This window comes from Canis lupus, chromosome 17 (assembly GCF_011100685.1).
Source record: "Canis lupus familiaris isolate Mischka breed German Shepherd chromosome 17, alternate assembly UU_Cfam_GSD_1.0, whole genome shotgun sequence".
Taxonomy (NCBI): Eukaryota; Metazoa; Chordata; class Mammalia; order Carnivora; family Canidae; genus Canis; species Canis lupus.
Genome location: NC_049238.1, coordinates 2071742 through 2098396, shown reverse-complemented (window position 1 = coordinate 2098396; position 26655 = coordinate 2071742). Strand labels below are relative to the sequence as shown.

Genomic DNA, 26655 nt, shown 5'->3' with positions numbered 1-26655 from the left:
CGCCTCCTCCCGCCCCCGGGGCACCGCGGGGCGCTGGCCCCGCCCCCGCCGCAGCCCCGCCCCTCGCCCCGCCCCTCGCCCCGCCCCGGCTCCGCCCCCACAGGGAGACCACGAGGGCGCTGGCCCCGCCCCCGCCGCAGCCCCGCCCCCTCGCCCCGCCCCGGCCCCGCCCCCACAGGGAGACCACGAGGGCGCTGGCCCCGCCCCCGCCGCAGCCCCGCCCCTCGCCCCGCCCCGCCCCCGCCCCCACAGGGAGACCACGAGGGCGCTGGCCCCCGCCCCCCCGCCCATCGCCCCGCCCCGGGCTCCGCCCCCACAGGGAGACCGCAAGGCGCTGGCCCCGCCCCCGCCGCAGCCCCGCCCCTCGCCCGCCCCCCGCCCCCGCCCCGCCGGGCCCCGCCCCATCTCCGCGCAGGGATAAGGGCCCTCTGGGCGCCGCGCACCCGCTCTCCCTCCGCCCCCGCTCGCAGCGAGCGGCCGGGAAGCTGCCGGGACGGCGTCGAAGACGGGGCTGGGGGGCGTGCAGGGCGTGCCCGCGGCGCCCCGGTCCGGCCATGGTGCAGGCCTGGTACATGGACGAGTCAGCCGACGACCCGAGGCGGCCCCACCGCGCAGAGCCCAGCCGCCCAGTCGGCCTGGAGCAGCTGCGCCGGCTTGGGGTTCTTTACTGGAAGGTACGCGGGGGCGGGGGCGGGGGCGGGGGCGGGGGCAGCCCCCCTCGGGTGCCCCGCGCCGCCCGCAGCCCCAAGCTGCAGCCGGAGGGTACCTTGGCCGGGCCCGGCCAGGGGCACTGCGCATGCCCAGTAGGGCGCCCGGGTGGTTGGCGGGGCCCGGAGCGTGCCGCGCATGCTCAATCGCAGCGTCGGGAGATGTGGGCGACCAGCACGCCGTGCGCATGCTCAGTGCGGGGCCGGGGTCCGGCCGGTGGGGGTGCGCGGGGAGCCGCGGGGCGCCTGCGCGGGGCGCGCTGGTAGTGGAGTCCCCGGGGGGGCGCAGGCGGGAGGCCTTGGGGACCCCCCGCGACCCCCGTGCGGGGCGCAGGCCTCCTCCGCAGCGGCAGGTGCGCCCTCGGGCGGGGGGCTGGGGGGCTCCGGGGCTCCGGGGTCCCGGGGTCCCGGGCTGCGCGCGGGGCCGCTCACTCTGGAATTCTTCCCTTGGGGCGCCCGAGTGGCCCAGCCCCCGCTCGGCCAGGATCCCGGGGCCTGGGGGCGCTCGGCCCCGCCGCCGCCCTGCTGTGCGCTCTAACCAGGCCTTGAGGGGCCTTCCCGGTGCGGGGCCGGTGCGGGGCCGGTGCGGGGCTGCACCCCCGCAGGCTCTCCCGCCCGCACCAGCTGCGCCCTTGGTAGCGTCCGCTTTCACTGCCAGTTACTCCACCAGCAAAAGTGGGTTCATTTAGCATTTTTAAAAAAGATTTTGTTTACTTACTTAGAGAGAGAGAGGGAGGGAGGGAGGAGGGGGCAGAGACCCAGGCGGAGGGAGGAGCAGGCTCCACGCAGGGAGCCCGACGCGGGACTCGATCCCGGGCCTCCGGGGTCACGCCCTGGGCCGCAGGCGGCGCTAAACCGCTGCGCCCCCCGGCGCCAAGTGGGTTCACTTAGGATCGCAGAGAATTGCAGTCCAGCATATAAGCAAAACCACGAGCAAGTCCCCCTAATAAATGAGACGAGCGATCTTTGATTCAGCGAAGGGGGTGGGGGTGGGGGTGGGGGTATAAACGCGCCCTCCGCTGCTCCCTGGGAGCCGGGGTGGCGGCCGCCCTTGCACCTGCCGAGCGCGCACCTGCTGCGGAGGGGCCCCCCCTGCGGCCTCCGGGTCCGGTGAGCAGCAGCCTGCTCAACACTGTGCCCCTCCCGCCGCCCCCGTTAGTTTTTCTAGAATGTTCATCTTTCCCTAGGCTAAGATGTAGTACTTAACCTACTGGAAGGTACCGTCTTTGAGGCAATCACGTGGTATATAATGGCTGTTACGACGGGGAAATAAGTTTTGTTTCATCACTGACATCGATTTATCTGCCGTCTGAGCCATCAGGAGAGTCCAGTTACTGCACTTTGGGGGTTTCATGCTGCTTTTTACAGTTTAAGACCAAGATACTGGTCAACTTGTGAATGTATCCAGAGGATGAAATACCACATTTTAAAGGCGTCTTTTAGCTGTCCCACGGGGTCAGACTCAGTTTCTCCTACCTTCTAGATCTGTTCTGCGTAAGTCAAAGGCTTATCAAAATTAAATTGTGTAGGGGTGCCCAGCTGGCACAGTCTGTGCCATCCAACGCCTGATGCCAGGGCGGTGAGTTCAAGCCCCATGTTGGACATGGAACGTGTAAATAAATAGTGGTTTATTTGTCCTGTGGTTTTGGTGTCCTGCTGTTTTTATACTTTCTTCATAATAACTACTCTTGACCAGTGGGTACAAATGGGGCGTTTTTGCAGATGTGCTACCAGGAACGCGGCAGAGTGATAGAAAGCTCTGTCTCATATATACAATTTGAAGTAAGGTGGTTTGGGCGTGGAGCAGTACTGTGCACAGCGTGAGGTGGATTTGATAATTTTGGGAGTCCTCTTTGTAGAAATTAATGGGTTGATGACCACGATATCCTGGAGTCTGCTATTCCCTAGTTGGGAGAAAATGTGCATTGTATTGCAGCATAATGCAAAGTATGCTAAAATCATTGCCAGTAGTTTGAAATGGGAGTGCAGGGGGTCTGCACTCCTATCTCTGGCTGGGGTTCTAGGGGAATGCTTCATGACAAACATCTTAGAATTGGACCTTGAAGAATCGATAGAACTGGCATAAATGAAAATGGTGAAGGAGCTGTCTAGGTATAGGAAGCTGTCAGGAGCAAGGGTGTGGGGATGTGAAGCATCACGTATCTTTTGGAGAGTAGCAAATGATCGTATTTGGTTTAGCATGTCGATTAAAAAAAAAAAAAAACGGAGTAGAGATGGAGTAGAAAAGGCAGCTGGGGCCACATGATGGAAGTCCTCTCTTCCCGCCATAATGAACTTGGGTTATTATTATTATTTTTTTTAATTCAACTTTTTTTTTAAGATTTTTATTTATTTATTCACGAGAATACACAAAGAGGAGAGAGAGAGGCAGAGACACAGGCAGAGGGAGAAGCAGGCTCCATGCAGGGAGCCTGACGTGGGACTCGATCCTGGGTCTCCAGGATCACACCCCGGGCTGCAGGCGGTGCTAAACCGCTGAGCCACCAGGGCTGCCCCATGAACTTGGGTTATATTTGTAGGCTTCCAGAGTATCCGTCACTTCAGCCCAGGGAAATAGCTGATCTAGAGAGATCCCCTAGACCTGCAGAGGATTGGTGCTGGAGGAACGGGCTGGAGCGGAGGTGGGGTTGGTGCCTTCGGACTGGCTTGGGCATGGGCGCTTCGCCTGGGCTCTTGGCAGTGGGGCTTGAACGGTGACACAGAATCCCCCAGGAAGAATTGCCAGGGAGAAAAGAGGCAAGAATTAAGCACAACGCAGTATCTTTAGCTGTCCTGGAGAATGGGGAAACCCTTGAGGAATAGGGAAGGTGGGGGAAGGAAGGTTAATTTGCGACTGACAGAGGACCGGATGATAAATTTGGGATGTGATCATATTGGAGATCCAGAAAGGGAACATTTCAGTTTCCTTGCATTAATGTGACCTCCGTTTTCCTTGCTTAAACCCTAATAGTTGGATGCTGACAAACATGAGAATGATCCAGAATTAGAAAAGATCCGGAAAGAGAGAAACTACTCCTGGATGGACATAATAACCATAAGCAAGGATAAACTACCAAATTATGAAGAAAAGGTAAGGGAGCTCTAAATTCTTCGAAGAGGGGAATCGTTATATTCACCCCTATCGAACACAAGCTTCTCTTTGTTTTTTGTTTTTATCCTTTTTTAAAAGAAGACATACTTATTTGAGAGAGAGCGAGAGATCATGCAGGTGGAAGGAGGGGCAGAGGGCGATGGCGAGAGACTCCCCACTGAGCAGGGAGCCAGATGTGGGGCTGGATCTCATGACCCTGAGATCACAGCCTGAGCCAAAATCAAGAGTTGGTTGCTCAACCGGCTGAGCTATCCTTTTTCTAATTTCTTAACGTGGTTCCTGAGGTCATCGACTTGCAGCCTTCTCTTTTAACGTAGGTATTTAGTGCTGTACATTTCCCCTAAGTACTACTTTAAGTGGCATCACCCAAATTTTGAATCATTTTCATTTTCATTTTGAATATTTCCAAATGAATTTCCTTTTTGATTTCTTCTTTGTCCCCTGTGGATTTTTTGATATGTGTTAATTTCCACTTACATGGGGACTTTTCCAGAGACTTTCGTTGCTTTCCAATTTAATTCCACTGTAGTCTGAGAATATATTTTGCAAGACTTGAGTCCTTGTAAATATATTGAGGCTGTTTTATGGGCCAGAACGTAGTAGTTTATCCTAGTGAATGTACCATGTGAGCTTGAGGAGAATGTGTATTCTATGAGTGTTGATTGGCGCTGCTGTTCAGTGACTGTTACTGATTTTCTGCTAGTTGAACCTGACATTTATTGATGGGTGTGTTGAAATCTCCAACAAAATAGAGGATTCATCTGTTCTTCTCATTCTTAGTCTTTGCCTTGTGATTTTGACATTTGTTGTTAGGCGCATACCTGTTCAAGGTTGTCATGTCATCTTAGAGATTTGACCCTTTTGTTATTACATGATAATCACCTTTATCCCTAATGATTTTTCTTGTGCTGAAGTCTGCCTTGTCTGAAAAACAACACAGCTCCCCAGGCTTTCTTTTGACTACTGTTAACATGGTGTCTCTTCCTCCAAAACTGAGCTTTTAACCTATTTGTGTCTTTATTTTATTTATTTATTTATTTATTTATTTATTTATTTATTTATTTGGTGACTCCACCGGGACACGAACCATGTCTTTATTTTAAATTGGGTTTCTTGGTTTTTCTGGAAACCCAGGAAGTTAGTTAAGTGTCTGACTCTTGATTTTTGCTCCATTAATGATCTGAGGGTCGTGAGATTGAGCCCCAGCAGGGTGCATGTGGAGCCTGCTTAAGATTATCTCAGGCAGCCCGGATGGCTCAGCGGTTTAGCGCTGCCTTTGGCCCAGGGCGTGATCCTGGGGTCCCGGGATCGAGTCCCATGTCGAGCTCCCTGCACGGAGCCTTCTTCTCCCTTTGCCTGTGTCTCTGCCTCTCTCTGTCTCTGTCTCTCTGTCTCTCTCTCGCTCTCTGTGTCTCTCGTGAATAAATAAATAAAATCTTTCAAACAAACAAACAAACAGATTCTCTATCTCTTGAGGGGCCTGGGTGGCTTAGTTGGTTAAGCATCTGCTTTAGGCTCAGGTCATGATCCTGGGATCCTGGGCTTGAGCCCTGAGTTGGGTTCCTGCTCAGCTGGGAGTCTTGCTTTCCCTCTGCCCCTCCCCTCGCTCATGCCTGCCTGTGCTCTCTCTCTCTGAGAAACAGAGAAAACAAAACCAAACAAAAGATTTTCTCTCTCCTTCTCCTGATGCTCCCCTCCCCCACTTCTGGGCCTGTGCACATGCGTGCTCTATCAAAAAAAAAAAAAAAAAGAAAAGAAAAGTGGGTTTCTTGGAGACAACATATAGTTGGAGGTTTGTGTGTGTATGTGTTTTTTAAAATCTATTCTGACAGTCTGTCTTTTAAATGGATTATTGGTATTGTTGATTATTATCTACCATATTTGTACATTTTAAACATTTATAGCACTTATCCTTTATTTAAAAAAATATTTTCCTTTTCCTGCCTTGTCTGGTTTTAATTGAGCATTTTATAGGATTCATTTTCTCTTGGCTTATAATTAAAAAAAAATGTTTTAGTGATTGCCTTAGAGCTCGCAATACACATTTATCCTGTAACTAAGTGTTCCCAACCCTTCCATCCTATCCTCTATGACATTGCTGTCTTTCATTTCATTTATCCATATGTTATAATTACCCATGGTGTTGTTACTGTTATTATTAGGAATGTGAAATCTTTTATTTTACCTTTATTTCTTCTTCTTTTTTCCTTCTCATGTAGATCTGAGTTGCAGACCTATATCGTTATCCTCTCCACTTGAAGAAATTCTTTTAACATTCTTTCAAGGCAAGGTGTGCTGGTGACAAATTCCCTGTTTTCGTTTGTCCAAGAAAGCCTTTATTTCTCCGTCAGTTTTAGGGGATAACTTAACAGATATAGAATTCTAGGTTGGTGGATTTTTTTGCTTGCTTGCTTGCATGGTTTCTGAGAATTCTGATGTCATTCTTATTCTTGTTCTTCTATAGGTTATTTTCTTCTGGCTTCTTTCAAGGTTTTTTGCTCTTTCTTTTGTTTTCTGCAGTTTAAAGATTTTTATTTTTATTTTTTATTTATTCATGAGAGGCATAGAGAGATAGAGAAGCAGAGACACAGGCAGAGAGAGAAGCAGGCTCCATGCAGGGAGCCAATGTGAGACTCAATCCCGGGACCCGGGATCATGCCCTGGGCCAAAGGCAGGTGCTAAACTGCTGAGCCACCCAGGGATCCCCATTGTTTTCTGCAGGCTCCGTGCAGGGTGCCCGTGTCTCTGCCCCTCCTCTCTCTCTCTATGAATAAAAAAAAAAAAAAAAAAAAGAGTCGGTCACTTAACACCACCCAGGTGCCCCAGAATGCTTTCTCTTATCACATCAAAGGGGCTCGTGTGCTGTTGACGTTCGTGATTGTGTTATCTCTGTGGCCTGTAGGCTTGCACAATAGCTTCTCTCCTGGAAGAAAACTCTCTTGCTGATACGGGCTTCTCTCTCGTGTCTCTAAAGCAAACCTTTCCTCTCTACCTCTGTCATGTTTGTGTAGGTGCCCTCGTGGTTAGAGTCAGGTGATGCGTTTGGCGGGAATCCTGCGTGGCCGGTGTTGCATCGCTCAGTGTGCCCCGTTGGGAGGCGCGTGGTGTCGGGACCCTCCTGGTGACAGGAGGCTTGGTTAGGGTTCATGTTCATCAGGTTTGTCGCTGTGAAGTTACCGTTTTTCCCTCTTAACTAAGAAGACGTTTGTGGAGAGTTACGTTGTAAACCGGCTGCTTCTTCTCGAACTGTGACTCTGCAGGGAGCCTGGATGGTTCCCGGCTGGGCCGTCCCGCCCTCGGGGTGCTGGGCACGCTGCCCGTCCGCCGTCCTCTAGTTCCGGCTCCGGTGTAGGGACAGGCTGCCCCTTCCCTTCCGTTTGCGTCGGTGCGGCCTCACGCATGCCAGCTCTACTCCCTGGCCCAAAGCCCCTGCCCGCCGTGATGGGTTCCGATGGTCGCGTTGCCCCCGGCTGAGCAGGCAGGAGGCTTTCTGACCGGTTCCTTCCTTCTGACGTCCCTGGCATCCTCCTGCGTGCTCTGTCCTTGCTCCATCCCCCTGGGCCGGTGCCGTCTCGTCCCCCCACCTGGCCCTGGAGCCCCCCTGTGCCCGGGCCTAGAAGCCCGCCGTGAGTCCTCATGGCTCCTCGGGGGTCCCTGCCCCAGGGCCCAGTCCAGGCCTTTCAGCGGACGTGGCCATGAATTTTTGTGTGTGTGTGTATGTGTGTGTGTGTGAGAGAGAGAGAGAGAGAGAGAGAGAGAGAGAGAAGGAGGAGAGGGGATAGGGGAGAGGAGAGGGGGAGAGTGGGGAGAGAGGGAGAGTGTCAGGGCTCATTCTCTCAAGTCCTTCCGTTGCCCCAGCCCCCGTGTCCCTGTGCTCCCCGTGCTCCCCGTGTAGTCCGAGTGTCGTCGCGAGGACCTGTCCCCCTGGCTCTAGGCCTGCAGGGCGCGGGCAGGTGCCGGGACCTGTGCCGTTTGCACGATGGTGCCTGAGAGTCGCGTGTGCCTGCCCGCAGCTCAGGATGTTCTACGAGGAGCACCTGCACGTGGATGAGGAGATCCGCTACATCTTGGACGGCAGCGGGTACTTCGATGTGCGAGACAAAGACGAGAAGTGGATCCGCATTTTCATGGAAAAGGGAGACATGATCACTCTCCCTGCAGGGATTTATCACCGCTTCACGCTGGACGAAAAGGTCGGCCGGGTGTGCGTGAGGCGCAGGTGGCGGGTGCACGACCGCTGGAACTGGGGCCCCCGCGGCGCTCGGGGGGAGGCCGGCGGCGCTCTGAGCCTGTGGCCCAGGGGAGGCTGGGGATCCCCTGAGCCCGTAGCCCCTCCGTGTGGACGTCGGGGGGCCCTGGCTCTGTGCGGGGGTGGGGGTGTCCCGGGTGAGCCACCCCAGCCAGCCGCCAGCGGGTTGGTCTAGGGGTGCAGCTCTGTGGGGCGTCTCCGGGCACTTTGGTTTGGGGTGTCAGGGTGGCGCGGTCCCCGCGCGGAGGGTGGCGGTGAGCACAGAAGTGGGTGAGTTCTGGCTTCTCCGACGTGATGCGGGCCCGACCAAGGTACAAGCACACTCCGAACTGGGACCGAGGGCACCGGGTAAGCTCAGCGTCCCGTGGGGCGGACCCCGGGAAAGGAAGTGGGCCGCCAACCTGCCGAGCGCCAGCCGGTCTGTCCTCTGCCCCGAGGGCACGTCCCTGTGTCCCCGGTGCCAGCCGTGCTCTGGGGTCACCGCGTGGCCGTCCCTGGGGGACGACCCCCGACGTCGGGCGTGCAGGTGGCGTCCGCTCTCTCCCTGTTGGAAACGCGGCTGGAGTCGGTGACCTTACACGTTTGTCACACGACTTTAAGCTCCTGAAGCGAAAACTGGATTGAAGCGTATGCCACACGTTTGTACTTTGCGGGGCGATGCGCGCTGTCCCCCTGGTCCCGAGGCCGCAGCCCCGGCGTGGGTCGGTGCCCGTGGGCGCAGACGGCAGTTTCTCCCGAGTGGGGTTGGGCCCGCGGCGGAGACGTGGCACTGGGGCCCGAGCCTCGGCCTCCCCCCGGCGACGCGTGGCTGAGGCGTGGAGCCCCAAGCACAGACAGGGGGACGCTGTTCACGCCCGGTGTGTCTGTGTCTTCCAGAACTACGTGAAGGCCATGCGGCTGTTCGTGGGGCAACCCGTGTGGACGGCGTACAACCGGCCCGCCGACCACCTGGAGGCCCGGGGCCAGTACGTGCGGTTCCTGGCGCAGACCGCCTAGGCCCGGGCAGCCTCGCCTCGCGGGCCGGGCTTCCCCGCGCTGGGCCGCCGCTCCCGGGGTCGCCGTCGTCACCAGGCAGCCGCCCGCGCCGGACCCGTCGCCTGAGCCCTGTGAGCGGAGCCGCCCCTCGGACCTGGGTGTGAAGCAGACGTGCGGCTGCCAGCCTGCCCTGTAGACGCCGGACCGCCAGACCCAGACGCTCTTCTGCGGCCCGGTGGGCCGGGTGGCTGGGCCAGTGCACCCGCAGCCGTCATGGGGCGTCGCAGCCGCGGGGGCCACCTTCTTGTTCCACATAAAGCAGCGGCCGTGATTGTGCGCTCACTCGGCCTCATTAAAGTCCCCCCGCCGCACCCGGTGTCGTGGTCGTTCGTTCGCGCATTTAATGGGTTTACGTCGTGCCTGCGTTACTGTCCGTTCGCTGAGATTTCTAGGCTCATTTCCCTGTGAATTCTTAACAACCAAGCTTTTGCTTTGAACAGGAAAACTAGCACATGATCTTTTTCCTCAACAATTTTGAGAAACAATTTTGCCTGATTTGTTATAATCATAGGAAGACCGCAAACCAACCTCATGTTTTAAAGGGCAGATTGGGTTTTTCTGTGTGTTTTTTAAAGATTTTATTTATTTATTCATGAGACTCAGACAGAGAGGCAGAGGCACAGGCAGAGGGAGAAGCAGGCTCCCTGCGGGGACCCCGATGGGGATTCGATCCCGGGGCCCAGGGGTCACACCCTGAGCTGAAAGTAGACGCCAACCCCTGAGCCACCCAGGTACCCCGAAGGGCAGATTATTTTAAAGATTTTTATTTATTTTTTATTTATTTTTTTTTTTTTAATTTTTATTTATTTATGATAGTCACAGAGAGAGAGAGAGAGGCAGAGGCGTAGGCAGAGGGAGAAGCAGGCTCCATGCACCGGGAGCCTGATGTGGGATTCGATCCTGGGTCTCCAGGATCGCGCCCTGGGCCAAAGGCAGGCGCCAAACCGCTGCGCCACCCAGGGATCCCATTTTAAAGATTTTTAAAACTGGATTAAAAATCTTCCTCTCTCGTTGCCTCCCCTGGGTCTGAGGCACAAATTAAACTCCCATCTTAGACGGTCCAGTGAACGGAGTTTGAGGACGGGACCGTGTGCAGGCCGTGCGAGGCTGGCAACGGGCATCCGGGCTTCGCCGGCTCCTCCGGAATGTGGGGGGCCCCCCTGAGGGCAGCGTTCCTGTGCCGGCAGGTGGCTGAAGCCCGAGAGGAGCAATCCTTCTTCGTAAAGTCACCCCCCGCCCACCCCAGCTCTGAGTCCAGAATCCTCCCAGGGAGCGTGGGGCTCAGTCTCCCAGGAAAACAGCCCTGGCTCCGCCGTCCTCGGGGCGGTGTCCTTCCCAGCTTAGGGCCCGCCGTCTGCTTGCTGAACAGGGTAGGTCTCCGTGCTGTCACTTCGCAAATGCCGCCTATTTTTATTTTATTTATTTTAAAAAACATATTATTTACTCATGAGAGACAGGCAGAGACAGGCAGAGGGAGGAGCAGGCTCCCTGCAGGGAGCCCGATGCGGGACTCGGTCCTGGGGCCCTGGGGTCTCGGCCTGAGCCCAAGGCAGACGCTCACCCATGGAGCCCCCCAGGCGTCCCTATTATTTTTTAAAGGTTTATTTATCAGAGAGAGTGCGGAGTGACGGAGAGAAAAGTCTCAGGCCCACCGGTGCCCCCCGCCAACCGGTGCAGACCTGCCAGGGCTCCATCCCACGACCCTGAGATGACCTGAGCTGAAATCAAGAGTGGGGGCTCCAGCACCTGGGCTGCCAGGCACCCTGCTGTGGAAGGCGCTGGGTGGGTGGGGGGGGCGGGGGGCTGGGAGCCAGGGTGCGCGCTCCGAGCTGCCAGTGGCCTCTCTGTTGGCCTAGTTCCCACTTAGGCTCAGCCCTGCCCGTGCTCCTGCCACGAGCCCGCGGCCGCCCCCAGCTTCGGAGCCGGCCTGTCAGGCTCCTGCGTGTCCACTCTTCGCAGGTGTCCGGCCACGGCCATCCCCGCGCCCCCGCACCCCTCCCTCGTGCCCCCTTGGGCCCTCCGCTCCCCCCCCACGCCCCTCATGGCCCCCCGCGCCCCCCGCGGCCCGTGTTTCCTGTGGGGCTGGGAGGTTCTCAGGAGCCCTGCTGGGCCTTCGCTGCCCCTGCCCCTTGGGAGCTCCCGGGGTCCGTGCTTGTGCCCCCCCTCCCCCACGCTCTCCAACATCATCACTGACCTTTTTTAAGGGATTAAAAAAAAAGCGCAATCTGAAGCAGGTCCCAGGCCCCGCACGGAGCCCTGCACAGGCCTGGATCCCATAACCCGGAGATGGTGACCTGGGCCGAAATCACAAGTGGGTGGCGCCCCGACTGCACCCCCAGTGCCCGCCGCGGGACCTCGGGTGTGTGGGTGAACCAGGCGCCCCGCGTGTGCCCGTGATCCCCACGCTCGCTGCCTACGCCGCGTCCTGGGCGACATTGTTGGACCCTAGACACCTGCAGCCCTTCCTGGGGGCAAACCCGGCCCGCGCCCTGCCCCAGCCGAGACCTCGGCATGTCCACTGCGTGGCTCCCCCGCGCTCAGCGCATCCTTCCCACGGGCGCCCCCAGCCGCCCCCACGGGCGGGAGGAGCCGGGAGGACCCGGGGGGAGGGCCGGGCAGCCCCCCGAGCAGGGCGACTGTCTGCGGCCTCGTGGGTGACCGGTGGGTGACTGTGACTGACTGTGAACCAGCCCCTAACCCAGCCCCTAACCCGGCCCTTAACCTGGTCCCTAACCCAGCCCCTAACCTAGTCCCTAACCCAGCCCCTAACCCAGCCCTTAACCCGGCCCCTAACCTGGTCCCTAACCCAGCCCCTAACCTAGTCCCTAACCCAGCCCCTGATCCAGCCCCTAACCTAGCCCCTGACCCAGCTCCTAACCCGGCCCCTAACCTGGTTCCTAACCCAGCCCCTAACCTGGTCCCTAACCCAGCCCCTAACCCGGCCCCTAACCTGGTCCCTAACCCAGCCCCTAACCTAGTCCCTAACCCAGCCCCTGACCCAGCCCCTAACCTAGCCCCTGACCCAGCCCCTAACCCGGCCCCTAACCTGGTCCCTAACCCAGCCCCTAACCTAGTCCCTAACCCAGCCCCTGACCCAGCCCCTAACCCGGCCCCTAACCTGGTCCCTAACCCAGCCCCTAACCTAGTCCCTAACCCAGCCCCTGATCCAGCCCCTAACCTAGCCCCTGACCCAGCTCCTAACCCGGCCCCTAACCTGGTTCCTAACCCAGCCCCTAACCCGGTCCCTAACCCAGCCCCTAATCTAGCCCCTGACCCAGCCCCTAACCCGGCCCCTAACCTGGTCCCTAACCCAGCCCCTAACCTAGTCCCTAACCCAGCCCCTGACCCAGCCCCTGACCCAGCCCCTAACCTGGTTCCTAACCCAGCCCCTAACCCGGTCCCTAACCCAGCCCCTAATCTAGCCCCTGACCCAGCCCCTAACCCGGCCCCTAACCTGGTCCCTAACCCAGCCCCTAACCCAGTCCCTAACCCAGCCCCTGACCCAGCCCCTAACCCAGTCCCTAACCCAGCCCCTAACCGCTGCACAGGGCTGAGGTGCCCCAGGCCTTCCGGGTGCCCCTCCGACCCGGGCTGTGGGTGCCCCGGGAAGTCTGAGAAATCGGCCCCGCGGTGTCGGCCCAGCCGGAGCGGCGGTGGGTGCGGCCGCCCGAGTGCAGAGACGGCGCGTCCTGTTCCCGCCTTGTGTGGGGCCCCTGGCGGCCGCGGCAGGTGCTCAGAGGCCGGTGCGCACCCCGGGATGAGCCCCCTCTGTCCCGCCGGCGGTCCCGCCGTGTCTGTCGCCTCGGGTTGTAGGCGACAAGGCTGGAAGAGCTTCCGCCGCGGGCCCCGGGGGATTGGGGTGCCCCCCAGCTGCCCTGATGACACGGGCCCGGAGCCCTCACCACCCCTCCCACCCCGGGGCTGCCCATCGTCCTCTCGTACCTTCCCCTGGATCGGCGAGTCCAGGGAGGGGAGCAGCCCTGTTTGCACAGTGCACCGCCCTGGCCACTGGCTGCACTCAGCAGACAGCCCCGTGGGATGATGCGGGGCCCTCGGGGGTGGCAGGTCCTGGCTGTACCCTGTGCCCCTCAGCAGCCGCCTTGACACCCGAGAAGCTCGGTGGGTCCGCAGGGCGCCCCTGGCCTCCTCGGTTCCCACGGTCCTGGAGGCCGGGCGCCCCTGGGGGTCAGTGCCGTGGAGTTCTCGCAGGGGCCGCCTGCTGGGGTGGCCTCACGGGGAGTGGAGACGGTTCCGGAGCTGCTGGTTTCCCCGACACCCGCCCTCATGGCCCCCAGGCCCCAGTCGCTCCCGGAGGCCCGGCCTCCCCTGTGGCCCCCCCGGGTCTAGGCCTTCACCTGAGCTGGGGGGCCCACGCACAGCCGCAGAAGCAAAGGCCTTCCCTTTGGAAACGGGAATTGAACCTCTTTCCGTCGGTGGGAACACGCACCTCCGCCTCCAGGCTGCCCACCAGGCCTCGGGCGCGGGCGTGCACCTGGCTGCCCCAGCGGACGCCCCAGGCCCCGGGGGACAGCGAGGCCTGAGGTGGAGCCTACGCTGGGCCAGGGGCTGGGGCGCAGGTGCACCTGGGGGCGTCTGGCTCGCCTCCCCCTCTCTGTCTCCTGCCACCGAGTCCCGGGTCACCCTGCGCCAGGCGGCGGGGCCGGGTCACCCGAGGCCATGGGGGGCGCGGCCTGTGTGCGCGGCCTCCCGGGGCCGGTCTGGCTCGGGGTCGCCGGGCGCTCCTCCCGCGGGAGCCCTTGCCCCTGCCCGGTCCGGGGGTTCAGTGTCCCCTCCGTGCCCAAGATGCTGTACCTGCTTGGCCCGACCCGGAGCCCCGCCCCTGTCCCAGAGCACGGGTGCAGCCTGCTGGGATCCCCGAGATCCGGTGCTTTGCCTCGCGCCTCGGTATTCCCTGCACATGGTCGGTTCATCCCGGCGGCCGGCGCTTACCGTGTGCGGCAGGACGGGGCGCGGGTGACCCGAGGACGCGGACCACCCTGCTGCCCGGGGAAGGCCGACCTGCCGCCGCCACACAGCCGGCAGCAGCGCTGGGGCCTCTCGACCGCCCCGGGCCCACCGGGCCACGGCCCCCCGAATCCCGCGGGCGGGCCAGGTCAGCAGCGCCCCCACTTCCACACCCTGCACACCCACACGGAGCCCTGCCGGCCCGGGCTCCTGTCCCAGGCGGCGCCGCACCCCTGCCCCCTGCCCCCCTGCACCCCTGCACCCCTGCACACCCGCACCCCTGCACACCCGCACCCCTGCACACCGGCACCCCTGCACCCCTGCACACCCGCATACCTGTACTCCTACACACCCACACACCCACACCCCTGCACCCCCGCACCCCGGCACCCCTGTACCCCTGCACACCCACACCCCCAAATCCCCCGCACCCCGGCACACCCGCACCCCTGCACACCCGCACCCCTGCACACCCACACCCCTGCACACCGGCACCCCTGCACCCCTGCACACCCGCATACCTATACCCCTGCACACCCACACACCTGCACCCCCGCACCCCTGTACCCCTGCACACCCACACACCCACACCCCTGTACCCCTGCACACCCACACCCCCAAATCCCCCGCACCCCGGCACACCCGCAACCCTGCACCCCTGCACACCCACACCCCTGCACCCCTGCACACCCGCACCCCTGCACACCCGCACCCCTGCACACCGGCACCCCTGCACCCCTGCACACCCGCATACCTATACCCCTGCACACCCACACACCTGCACCCCCGCACCCCTGTACCCCTGCACACCCACACCCCCCAAATCCCCCGCACCCCGGCACACCCCCACCCCTGCACCCCTGCACACCCACACCCCTGCACACCCGCACCCCTGCACACCGGCACCCCTGCACCCCTGCACACCGGCACCCCTGCACCCCTGCACACCCGCATACCTGTACCCCTGCACACCCACACCCCTGCACCCCCGCACCCCGGCACCCCTGTACCCCTGCACACCCACACCCCCAAATCCCCCGCACCCCGGCACACCCGCACCCCTGCACCCCTGCACACCCACACCCCTGCACCCCTGCACACCCGCACCCCTGCACCCTTGCACACCTGCTCTACCTGGGGTGCCCAGCGCTGATCGGCAGAACGGGGAGACAGCGGGGAGCCCCGGAGGCGCTTATTTGGTGGGGGTGATCCCATGGGGTCCGGGTGTGGTCGTCCTGAGTTATGCGGGGGCCCATGAGACAGAGACACCCCCGAGGGAGGCGGCTGTGGCAGGTGGAGGTTTGGCCGTCACCCCACCCCTGATGCTGCAAGGGGGGCTCCCCAAGAGCCCCAGAAGGAACCAGCCTGCAGACCCCTGAGCCCCCAGCCCCGCGAGGACAGATGGGGCTGCTTCCCTCCCCCTCCTGGCGGTTTGCCGCAGCAGCTTCGGGAAGCCCGCAGTCTGGTTCCCCACCTTCCCAGCAGAGTCCTGGCAAGGGGAGTGGCACGCGGGTGCAGGAGGCTCCTCCCACCGCCATGTGTGGGGTGGGGGCAGGGGCAGGGGGAGACCAGGGTGCCAGCAGGCAGCCGCCAGGGACCCGGCACCCATGGGGGGCTATGGGGATCCCGAGGCTGACCCCGAGTGCAGGGTAGCCTGGGGTCCTGTGCGTGGTGCCCCCCCAACCCTCAGACCAGAACCCCTTCCTCGTGGCTCTGCGGGGGGCGTCCCCCTGGCCTCGGACCCTTTGGCCTCTGCCACTTGGGTGGCCTGGTCCTGCCCTCAGGTGGTCTTTCATGAAGGTTCCTGAGCGTGACAAGAGCGGCCCCGTCGGGTCCTGGGAGCCACACATGGGGGCCCCAGGTGCTCCGTGTTTCTGCCTCTGCCTCAGTCCCCGGTGGCAGCCCCCTGTGTGTCCTTAGTGGGGCTCCTGGTCTCTCCCTGTCCTGATCCCAGCGCCTCCGGGCTGGGCCTCGTCCTGGAAGGGGCCGGGTGGACGCACCAGGACTTGCATCTGCTTTGTGTGGCTCGGCGGTGGGGCCTGGGCAGGGGCTTGGGGACTGGGAGCTGGGGACTGGGAGGTGGGGGGAGCTGGTGGGGAGCTGGGAGCTGGGATTGGAAGCTGGAAGCTGGGGGACTAGGAGCTGGGGGGGAGCTGGGAGCTGGGGGGGAGCTGGGAGCTGGGGGGGAGCTGGGGGAGGCTGGGGGACTGGGAGCTGGGGACTGGGAGCTGGGGGGGGCGGGGAGCTGGGGGAGGCTGGGGGACTGGGACTTGGGGGGCAGAGCTAGGAGCTGAGGGGGGAGCTAGATGGGAGCTGGGGGAGGCTGGGGGAGCTGGGGGAGGCTGGGGGAGCTGGGGGGCAGGGAGCTGGGGGGCGGGGAGCTGGGGGTCCTGGCCACACGAGCTGCGGAGACCCAGGCCCCAGGTTGGGAAGGCCGCCTGGCCACGGGCGGAGTGAGTGGCCGTCCCCTCCCGTTTGGGCCTGGAACCGGCCTGGCCACGACCTCCCCGGAGGACCAGTGTGTCCCCCCCAGGCCGGCAGTGGCCGTGGAGGAGCCACACACGTCCCCCGCTCCCCCTGGGGGCAGGAAGACCCCGTTTTCTGGGCTAGCAGGGCCCCAGGAAGGGGGGACAGGCCCCCGGGAGGGCGAGTGGTGGCGGCTCCAGGCCTCCAGGAGCCCCGTCCTGTGAGTGCGGGTCCCACCTGGCGACGGCCCCCTGTGTCATCAGTGCCCCCCAGAGCCCTGCAGCATGGCACGTGTCCCCCTCCCCGCCCCGTCCGCGGCCCACCCTAGGCCAAGGGAGCCCCTGTGGAAGCAGCAGCCACAGAGGTTAGAAGCTGGTGACCTTGGTTTGACCGGCGCCGCCCGCCACCCGCAGCTCCGTGACCAGGTGGCCCTGCCCGGCAGAGGCAGTGCTTCGGGAAGTCTCCGGGCCAAGCCACGCTTTCGTGCTTGGGGGGGCCGCGGTCGGGGGACCCGGGGCGGGGGTGTCGTCCGGGGGCCATCGTGGGGGGAGTGTGGGGCAAGGGGCCAGTGGGGGTGAGGCTTTGGCCTGCGCTGCGGGGGGCGCGGGGCCGCCCATGGGGGCCACGGTGTCTGCCTCCGGGTGGCCCCGGGGAGCACCTGCAGGGACCGCGGCGTGGAGGCTGCCGTCAATCCGGCGCTGCTGCTGGGCCGCCGCGGCTCCCCGGAGGGAGGACCCTGTCTGGACAGTGGCTGGGGACCTGCGCCCTGGGTGGGATCCAGCCCTGGCCGAGCCTCCCGGTGGCGGGCGCTGCGCAGTCCCCATGCCCAGGGAGGGCCCTGCGGCTCCGCAGAGTGCGGGGGGAGCGAGTGGCCGGTGCACACCCGTGTGGGTGGGGGTGCACACATGCGCCCGTCAGGGACGGAAACGACTTTTCTGCCCGGAGGGCCCCGCACCCTCGCACAGTCCCGGAGCCCAGTGTGTGGCCGCGGGAGCCCTGACCGCCCCCTGGCACTGCGCCGGCGCTCGGGGGACAGGCGGCCTGAGCGTCCCCGTGTGACACGGACCGGGAGGGACAAGCTTGGTTTCTGCAGCAAGGGAGCTCGGAGGCCCCCTGGTTCGCCCCCCGGTTCACGGTCCTAAAGCCACCGGTTCTCGACCTTAACATAAGGCGTCTTTTAAAATGGTGTTTACCGGGGCCCCTCGCTGCCTGTCAGTAGAGCATGTGACTCGATCTCGGGGTTGTGGGTTCGAGCCCCACGTTGGGTACAGAGATTACTTGATCTTTTTAAAAAACTAAGTTTACAGACGTGGTCTCCCAGGACCCCCGGCCCCCCCTGCTGCCCTGGGACGGCCCCTCCGTGGGCTGCGTGGTTCCAGCCCGTCTCCAGCCGCTTCTGAGCACGGGGTCTGTAACCGAGGTGTGGATTTCTGTGTCTGTAACGTGTTTCCTTGTACGCGCGGTTTTACCATCCTACCTGTTCCTCCGAAGTCTTCCGCGTCGCACGCTGGTGGCCGTCTAGCTCACTCCTCTTCATCACCATCTAGTGTCCGTTGCAGGGCCCATCACCCTCTCCCCAGGATGTTTAAACGCCCTTTATTTTTATTCCTGAAGATTTTATTTTAGACAGAACGTGAGGGAGAGGGTCTTCTGCTGACTCGTGCTGAGTGTGGAGCCCGAAGAGCGGCTCGATCCCACGACCCCGAGATCACAATCTGAGCTGAAATCAAGAGTCAGACACTCACCGACTGGGTGCCCCTAAATCCCAATTTAAAAGCAAAACCGTTACCAGTTTTGATGCTTCCCTTTGATTATAGGAAAAAGCAAGACACTCATTTTATAGAAAAACTTGAAGTTCAGACATCTAGAAGGGAAAGTACGGGACCCTGTGCCCGTCTACCTGTAACTTTCCTAAAACCTACGTATTTTCGTACATACATCGCTTGTGTCAACGTCTCTCATGCCGTGTTTTCCCAGGTCGTTAGAGCTGGAACTGGGCCTGCAGGCTACAGCCCCGTGGCCAGCCCTGGACCGTGGCCTGGGTCTGGACGTCCTGCGAGCTTCAAGTGGCGTTTATAGTCTTAAAGGTTTGAACACAAAGGCAGGCCAAGGCAGAGCTTGTGCTAGGCCCGGCGCGTGGCCATGAAGCCCCACACGTCGACCGTCCGGTCCGTTCCAGGACACCTGTGCCCACTCCCCATCCAGGCTGCCGCGAGCCAAGCTGGGCCGCCACGCTCATGAGCTTCTCAGCGCATGCAGGATGGTGAGGCCACGTGGGGGGGTTCAGAGGGGGCTCGTGCCTTGTGACCCGACAGGACTTCGTGGAGGTGGCCCCATGGCGACCTGGAAGGATTCAGCCCCGCAGAGCGGCCGGTCCCCATGGCAGAGACGCGGCTTCGCGGCGTCCTCCTCGGTGGCAGGTGTTCCGGCGCCGGCTGTCTGGCGGCTCCCCCAGTTTGCAGTTTGAACTCTTACCTCTGGGACCTATTTGAAGAGCCTGGGGCACAGAGCGCAGGGCCGCGCCATCGCAGATGCCAAGGTTCGAGGACACCCGCCCGCTGGTTGCTGTACCCCTCGCGGTCCAGGACGGTGCGGCCCGACCCGGGGGCGCGGGTGATGGCCGCGGGAGGACGAAGGTTAGCGAAGGGCAGCCTGCAGCTTTCTTAACGTGCGAGTCTTCCAGGCAGCGCTGTGGTCGTGGCCTCGTGGCCTGAGCGGTGCCGCCTCGACGGTCTGGGAACCCCGAGTGTGGCCTCGCTTCAGTCCCCGGCCGGGGGTGGCCTGTGTGCCCCGCCGTTACCCCTGGGCCTGAAGGGGCGCCGAGGCCAGAGCGGGGGGCGGGCCAGAGGGGCTCTGCAGTGGCGGGGGCAGCCAGGGGCCCCACGCTGGGCCCGGCCCTGGGGGGCGGCGCAGCCCACGGGCGGGAGGGACTCCAGAGCTCGGGAGCCGCACACTCAGCCGCAAGGTTTCCAAATCCAGCAGAATGGGAGGCCTGTCCTAATTAGTGGGCAGACGCCTCCAAGACTTAAAATTCCCAAATCAGGGGATCCCAGGGTGGCTCAGCAGCTTAGTGCCTACCTTCGGCCCAGGGTGTGACCCCGGGGTCCCGGGATCGAGTCCGTCGGGCTCCTGCATGGAGCCTGCTTTTCCCTCTGCTTGTGTCTCTGCCTCCCTCTCTGTGTCTCTCATGAATAAATAAAATCTTTTAAAAAAAATTCCAAAATCACTTTGCTGAGAGAACTTCTGTAGCTTTAATTTCTCATTAGCTTTTTAGAAAAGGTTCCTAAAACATCAGACAGCCCGAACCTAGCTCCTTCCACCCCGCTGTGTCCCACTGCCGTCCACGGGGCATTGGGATGCCCATCAGAGGCCGCACGGAGAGAATTGCCTAAGCAGAGTCCTCAGCCGGGTGACCTCCTGCGATGAGCAGATAAAAGGGCAGAAAATGAGAGGGGAGACCGCTGGTGTGACTGAACCTGTGACCGCAGCTGATGTTCGGAGCCTACTGGGATTATTTACTGAGTTCTTTGCCGCCCTGTTCTCCCAAAGCTAAGATCAGAGCGTGTACCGGAGGGAGAGCAGCAAACTGGAGGGAGTGGAGTCGGGGGTGGCTCAGTCCATGGACTGTCAGGCTGCAGCAACCCTGTTCCCTGGGGGATTGGAAGTAACGCTCTTGCAGATCTCTTGGAAACCAGAAGGGTGGCTCTAGAAGCAATTCATATCGCAGCTCTCCTTGCCAGTCCCACGACCTCCCCTTCTCTGCTCTGCGCTCACAGGTACGAAGAGGACAGCGCTGAGAGCTTGTCGTGCCTTCCGAACACGAAGGGAAGCCTTTTGGTAGAGCTCACCCGGGACCTGAGGGGACTGGTGGACGCGGCCCTGGACGCCCAGCCCTCCTGGAGAGTTCTGGAGACTTCCTCTGTGCCTTTGAGATGTGGATTTTCTACCCCCAGCTACTCCAGGACCTCAGTCATGATTTGAGATGCAAACTTGAGGGAGGGAGGATGGGATTTATCTACTTTTGGCTTCCTCGTAGAGAGGAACTAAAAGATTCTTGGGTCTGTTAGGGGTTTGTGCCACGTGAAACAACTATACACATAAGGAAGCCTAGGTCTTAGGCAAATCTGAGAACGTTCTATGATCTAGAGAATACCGTGACAGTTCACAACTGGTTATTGCCATTCACTGGAAGGGTCTCAGGCTTAAAAGATTCTAATGCGACTGAAGCAACTAGAACAAGGAAAACATTGCAAGGAAAGTGATTTGGATAAAAGAGGTCTGAGGAACGGAGATGGACTTTTTTTTTAATAAAGATTTTATTAGAGCACGAGCAGTGGGCAGAGGGAGAAGCAGACTCCCCACTGAGCAGGGCGCCCGACACAGGACTCGATCCCAGAATCCTGACATCAAGACCTGAGCTGGAGGCAGACGCTTCACCCGCTGAACCACCCAGGCGCCCGATGTACTTTTGTTGAGGACAAAGCTGCAGGTTTGTGGAAAAGGAAACTTTGAAGAGAACTTTTAATGTGTGATGAAGCCAAGATTAAAATTTAGTTTTAATATTAAAAGTAAATGAATGGGTACAGATTGGTTTTTGCTCTTAAAATGAAATTTTCTTTGGATTTCAGGTTTGCTGTTGACAATAGACTGGGAAAGTTTAACTTTTAAATCATCTGCCAGGAAGCCAAGGTTCTGTACCTTAACCAGGTCTTTGGTTTCTGACACCTTTTGCCTAAATCCAACCTGAACTGAGTACTGTTTGACAGAAGTCTGTGACCCTCTTCAGTCAAGCGTCCAAATGTGTTATTTTCGATAAACTTCCGAAAATCAAATTCTAGATAAGGCCTTCATCGGCCTCAGACGAAGTGTTGAGGTTTCCCAGAGGGCCCCCAGACCATCTCATAAGCTTGGTTCTCTTACACAAAGACTGAGGGTAGGCTGATTAGGCTTATCTGGTGTGTGAATTTGGATGGAAAGCATGTCCGATCACGATGATAAACCTTATGTTGCATGTGTGGGTGAGTGTTAATATAAATGTTCTATGAGTATATGAAATTACTAGAAACCTGGTAGTCCTGGATAATCTTACTGGCCAGAATTCCAATTACCTTAAAATGTTCAGAAATGAGCAGTTCTGTTGATTCCAGTATAAGGAACTCTCCTCGGGTCTCTAACCACAGCGTAAGCTTGTCCGTGACAGGGAGCTCGTGCTCGACTTGGCTGCTCCGCCACAGTCCTGCAAAGGCACCTCCTGCTCAGGGACAGTCAAGGACAGGACTCTGGCAAGGGCGGGCTGCTGACAGCCTTACGTCGGGAAAGTGAGCTGGGTAGGAACTTCCAGAACTAATGAAAACCAGATTCAAGCAGAACAAGTGTCACATGGAACCACGTGAACTTAGGAGGATAACTATGACCTTACGACGTCTGCTTTGAAACATTACCTGTTCTTTTTGTTTTTCCAGATGCGAGGAAACCTTCTCCTGAGGTATTAACAATTTAACATACACCTTTTGTGAGCAGAGACGAAACAATTTTTCTCCTCACCTGATCTCTCCAGATTTTGCAAACTTCGTATTCTCATTTTAGTGGCAATCTATGTGCGGAAGTGCAATAGAACCCGGTCCTGCTACAGGACGTGACTGGGAATGTTGGCTGTGTTACGAGGCTTCGACTGGAGTGTCCTGAGAGTGATGTAAAGACTGAGATGATCAGCTTTCAAGAGCTAAGGCTGATCTTCTGAAGCCAATAAAGACCCTTGGGGAAAATCAGTGTGGCCCCTTGCTCACAGGGTTCCCGGCAGCCTGACCTGGTTGGTGACCCAGGAGCCTCAGGGTATTTTGGGGACCTTGAGAAGAGATGAATTTACCCAAACTGGTGTGTATTGCAGACAAAGTCTGATGGCAGGTCCTTGGTGTGGCTTCTTAGCCTGGAGAGGCTTTTGAGGTTCATCCAAGACTCCTTATGGAAAGTTCCAGCAAAGCAGACTTAGTAGAGCCTAGATGGTGATACTATTCTTCTGCATCTATGTAAATAACCAGGCTAAGTTTACTCTAACGAGACTTAACTGGAAAACAGACTTAGTCTCACTGCAGTTGTCTTTGATGGAAGCCGGGTGGCTGCAGAGAGACACCATGTTTAAGTAGTACGCCTTCGTGGCCAGCAGATTCTGTGCTGTTAACGGGCTGTGAGGTTTTGTTTTCTACCCGTAAACTGGACTAGGTCCCAAATTCTTCTGTTTTCCTGTTATATTTGGCTGTAACTCTCCACAAATTGATGTTTCCAATGCACCCTGCCTTTCTTACTTGGAGCTGCTGAGAACTAAAACCGCCCTCTTCCTGAAGCTGCGCAAACCAGCCAGACACCCCATCAGGCACTCCAGAGGAACCACATGAGCTCACGTGGGCACAGTCTTTCTGCCTGCTGCTGCGTGGGCCACTCAGAAAGCTTCACACTGAAGTCACTCAGAAAGAGACTTCACACTGCAGGTTAGGGCCATCTGCCCGATTTCCACTGCCTGGCTTCACTGCATATGAAGATGCTCTAAGCTCCGGAGCTCAGAAATGGGGACTATAGTCTGCTCCAGTCATTACGCCCTGTTGTTTTCTTCTGTCCCCACAGAAAAGCTTCTTATCAAACACCTGATTCCTCATACGCAGGCCTAACCCGGGAGCCCTCTTGCATAGCTGCCTCCTGAAATCAGACCCAACTGCTTAACAGAACCAATTCTCAGGACTAAGAGACGGGGTCCATGGGCTGGAGCAATCTACAGCTCAATTTCTGGGCTGCAAAACTCTCAGGAATTTCAAAGGTGGGCCTGAGGGAGGGAGAGAGTATGTGAGCCCCAAATATGCTACTTTGGCAAGTGGATTTAGTTTGAGCTGAAGACCATCAAGATGCAGCACGTTTAAGAAATGTTTGCCTCTCCCTTAACTCCCTAGAAGGGTTTGGGTAGGAGGCCGTGCTGGGGTGGGAGTGGGGGGGCAGGGGCGGCTGTTCTTATCGGCTATCAACTTTCATCTGCATGACTTAGCTGTTCAGCAGGGTAAGCATCTAATGACCAAGATCTGTTGTTCCAGCTCCGTGATCCTCCTCCTCTCCTGTGGAAGCCCCAGGCCCCTAGCTCACTCTTTAGGCACAGAAGCCTCTATTGCCTGGCTGTCCTTGGGTGTCCTATTCTTATGGGTCCCTTGTATGTACATAATTAAACTTTTGTCCTGTTAATCTGCATAATGTCAATTTTCTTATAAGACCAAGCAAAGAACCTAGCAGGGGAGAGGAGAAAACTCTCCTCCCCAATACTGTGTAAATACTAAAGCAAATGTGCTGACGTTCCGGATGAAAGAACACGTAAATATTACATGTTCTTGGTTCAGAAATACCTCCTGACCCACCTGCCTCCCTGGTTTTATGCATTAGGAGCTCCTCTCGTCTCCCTGTGATGTACAAAGCACAGAAGAAATACGGTGGCTTCTTTTCCACCATCCCCAGGCCTGTCCACGGTGCGTGGCATCAGCTGAAAAAGAATCAGATGGATAAAAGTGATGTGTTTAGTTCTGGGATGTGAGAGGAGGGAATGAGAGGGAAGGCACATGGCAGTCTGTTTGGTGTTTCTCTGCTTTTATGCCCAAATGAACTAGAAGATTTACAGGGTGAGAAGGGAGCTTATGTTTTTCAGCTTGTCTCTGAGGATATTCAGAATTAATACGTGAAACAGCCCAGCTTTCAAGAATAAACAAAAGGGACCCAGTGCATCCTCTGGGCCACTGCTGCCTATGCCCACCGTGTGCAGAGCACGTTCACCCCCTGGACTCCTGAACCACGGCAGAGCTGTGGGCACGGAGCTCGGTGGAGTCTGACAGGGCGCCAGAAGGGCCTGGACCTCCACCCTGGCTCCAGACAAAGAAGACCTGTTTCCAGGCACCTGTGAAAGATTTTATTGAGTCCGTCAGTCCTGCTAATATCTTAGGTCCAGTGTACACGGTTTACAGAGGCCCTGGTGGCTCCGAAGGCGAGTGCCCTACGCCAGCTTGAGGCACTGTGTGTTGAAGCTGTCCCCTTCTTTGCCAGCGACCGCCTGGAGCAGGGACTGCTTCTTCTGCATGCTGCGGGAGGACTCCAGCTCATACATGGTGGTCAGGTTGAAGAGCACGCTCTCGTGCAGGTAATGCTGGGGGTCCTGCTGGACCATGGCCTCCAGCTGCCGGAGGGAGTCCTTGAGTTTGCCCAGGTAGAGAAGGCACACGGCAGCGTTGTTGTTGGCCTGGGGAAGAGGAACACACGCATGGGGTCAGATACGGCTGCTGTCCAGGGCCCACGTGTCCCCCTGGTTGCGTGCATGAGGGGCAGTGGGCGTGGCTGTGGCTGGCTCTGTCGGAAACCCTCCCACGCCTGCCAGGACTGATGAGGATGGACACAGGACAGGCTCACGGTGTGCGCTCCTGGCTCTTTTGGGGCCTTACCACCGCATTTGTTGGGTCAATCTTGAGGATTTCTGTGAAGAATCTGTGGGCTTCTGCAAAGTTATTCTGACCAAGGTGAAGGAAAGCTCTGGAACATAACAGACAGGTAAACAGTTAACCAGAGGGGCAGGGCAGCTCCCCAGGTGGCACGGACAGGAACATGCCCCATCTGCCCCCTGCATAATCCTGAGCAGCCTGGTGCTGGGGAGGGGCCGCTGCAGCTGAATGAACCACACCCGTGTCCTGGCTGCCAAGTTAAACCCTCATTAGGTCAGAGGTCACGATGTCACCTCAATGACTCCTGCTCTCCAAGGACACCTGCATGATGGCGTGAGCTCTGCCCTGGGCACGGGCTCCATCGTCAACCTCTGCCCCCAGCCAGCCCCACAGTGTGCTTGACTCATGAGGACACAGAAACAGAGGCACTAAGGCAGCAGGGGGCACGAGGGGGCCTAGACTTAACAACAAATATTTACACACATTTGTGTGCAGACGGGCAATATCAACAGCAAGGGGAAAAATCTTAGGCATCTTCCGGTCTTAATGGATTTTAAGTTCTAGGAGACAGCAGCACATGTCCTGGTGGTGATGGAGAGGACTTCCGGGTCAGGTCTGGGTGCAGGGCTGGGAGGCCGTTCCTAGAGGGCTTTACTAAGGAGAGTCTGAGCCCTCAGGAAATCTGAGAAAATACTGTCGCATGAGGCTTACCTGTTCATTAAAACCATTATCCTGCCTTGTAGTCCATCCAATTTCTGTGTTACTTTCTCCACGTCTTGAAAATACTTCTCAGCTGTTTTTATGTCTCCAATCTGCCTGGACAGAGTTACTTAATCAGTTCAGGTAACACAACTAGTAAACGTACATCCACACCTAGAGTTGCTGGTGGGCTGGGCGAGGAGGACATGCTTGCACAGGTGGGGAAACTCTGGGAACCTCCCCAATCGTTACGTTTGGTGAAAGCGAATGCCACTTAGGATACAGTGGAACATCCATGCCTGTAGGTCAGGAAGGAAAATGCACTTGCCTTATTAAGTCTTAGGTTTTAATTTGTACCTTTTGAGAGGAATCCTAGTAGTAAGTAAAATAATAAATGACAACTTCCAGACAGGCGGCAGAGTAGGAGGGTCCTAAGTCCACCTGGGCCCATGGATTCGGCCAGAGAACACATCAGTGCAAACACTCCAGAAAATGACCCACAGGCAGAGCAAACTCTACAACTAAAGGCAGAGAAGACACCATGTAGGAGAGGGTAAGAGGGACAGAGACGAGGTAGGGAGTTACACCCTGGTAGCTTGGCTGGGGAGAGGGGCCTTGGGCGCAGGGAGGGGTCTGAAACAGACCGTCACACCAGGGATCCCAGATGGGGAACATGAATCCTCAGAGCATCTGGCTTTGAAAATCAGAGGGACTGATTTTTGGAAGTTCTTACAACCAGCCAGACGTCAACCCTGGAACGTCAAAAACCAGCTGGCTTGGCTCTGGGAGAACCCAGAGATGACAGGAAGCTGGGACTCTGCCCTCAAAAGGACACCACAGCAAACAGCCCACGGAGATCTATATTAGAAGCAGCGGTTTGAGAAATGCCTGCGGTGTACAGGAGGGAGAGTTAACGATCTCAGAGTTCCCGAGGGGCATGTGTGGGAAGCACCGAGGCACCTGCAT

The 26655-nt window shown here is 58.7% G+C and overlaps 2 protein-coding genes and 1 long non-coding RNA gene across 7 annotated transcripts in view; 2 read left to right on the top strand and 1 right to left on the bottom strand.

Moving 5' to 3' along the window:
* Positions 1-419: 419 nt before the first annotated feature.
* ADI1 (acireductone dioxygenase 1) lies at positions 420-9417 on the top strand. The gene is made up of 4 exons (XM_038560684.1): positions 420-674; positions 3679-3798; positions 7833-8012; positions 8945-9417. The coding sequence occupies exons 1-4, from the start codon at positions 555-557 to the stop codon at positions 9062-9064; spliced, it is 540 nt and encodes a 179-aa protein (XP_038416612.1). The 5' UTR covers positions 420-554; the 3' UTR covers positions 9065-9417.
* An 8053-nt stretch (positions 9418-17470) lies between these two features.
* On the top strand, positions 17471-25732 carry LOC111090460. The gene is made up of 2 exons (XR_005371970.1): positions 17471-21023; positions 21997-25732. It is a non-coding gene; the product is annotated as an uncharacterized LOC111090460 (long non-coding RNA).
* Positions 24135-26655, bottom strand: part of TRAPPC12 (trafficking protein particle complex 12) — an 83645-nt gene continuing 81124 nt past the window's right edge. For all 5 annotated transcript variants that reach the window (XM_038560677.1, XM_038560674.1, XM_038560675.1 and 2 more), the window contains exons 10-12: positions 25702-25802; positions 24994-25081; positions 24135-24794 (exon numbers count right to left, since the gene is read on the bottom strand). In XM_038560677.1, coding sequence (XP_038416605.1) covers positions 24552-24794; positions 24994-25081; positions 25702-25802 — 432 coding nt within the window. In that variant the 3' untranslated portion in view covers positions 24135-24551. The remainder of the gene's footprint in view (positions 24795-24993; positions 25082-25701; positions 25803-26655) is intronic.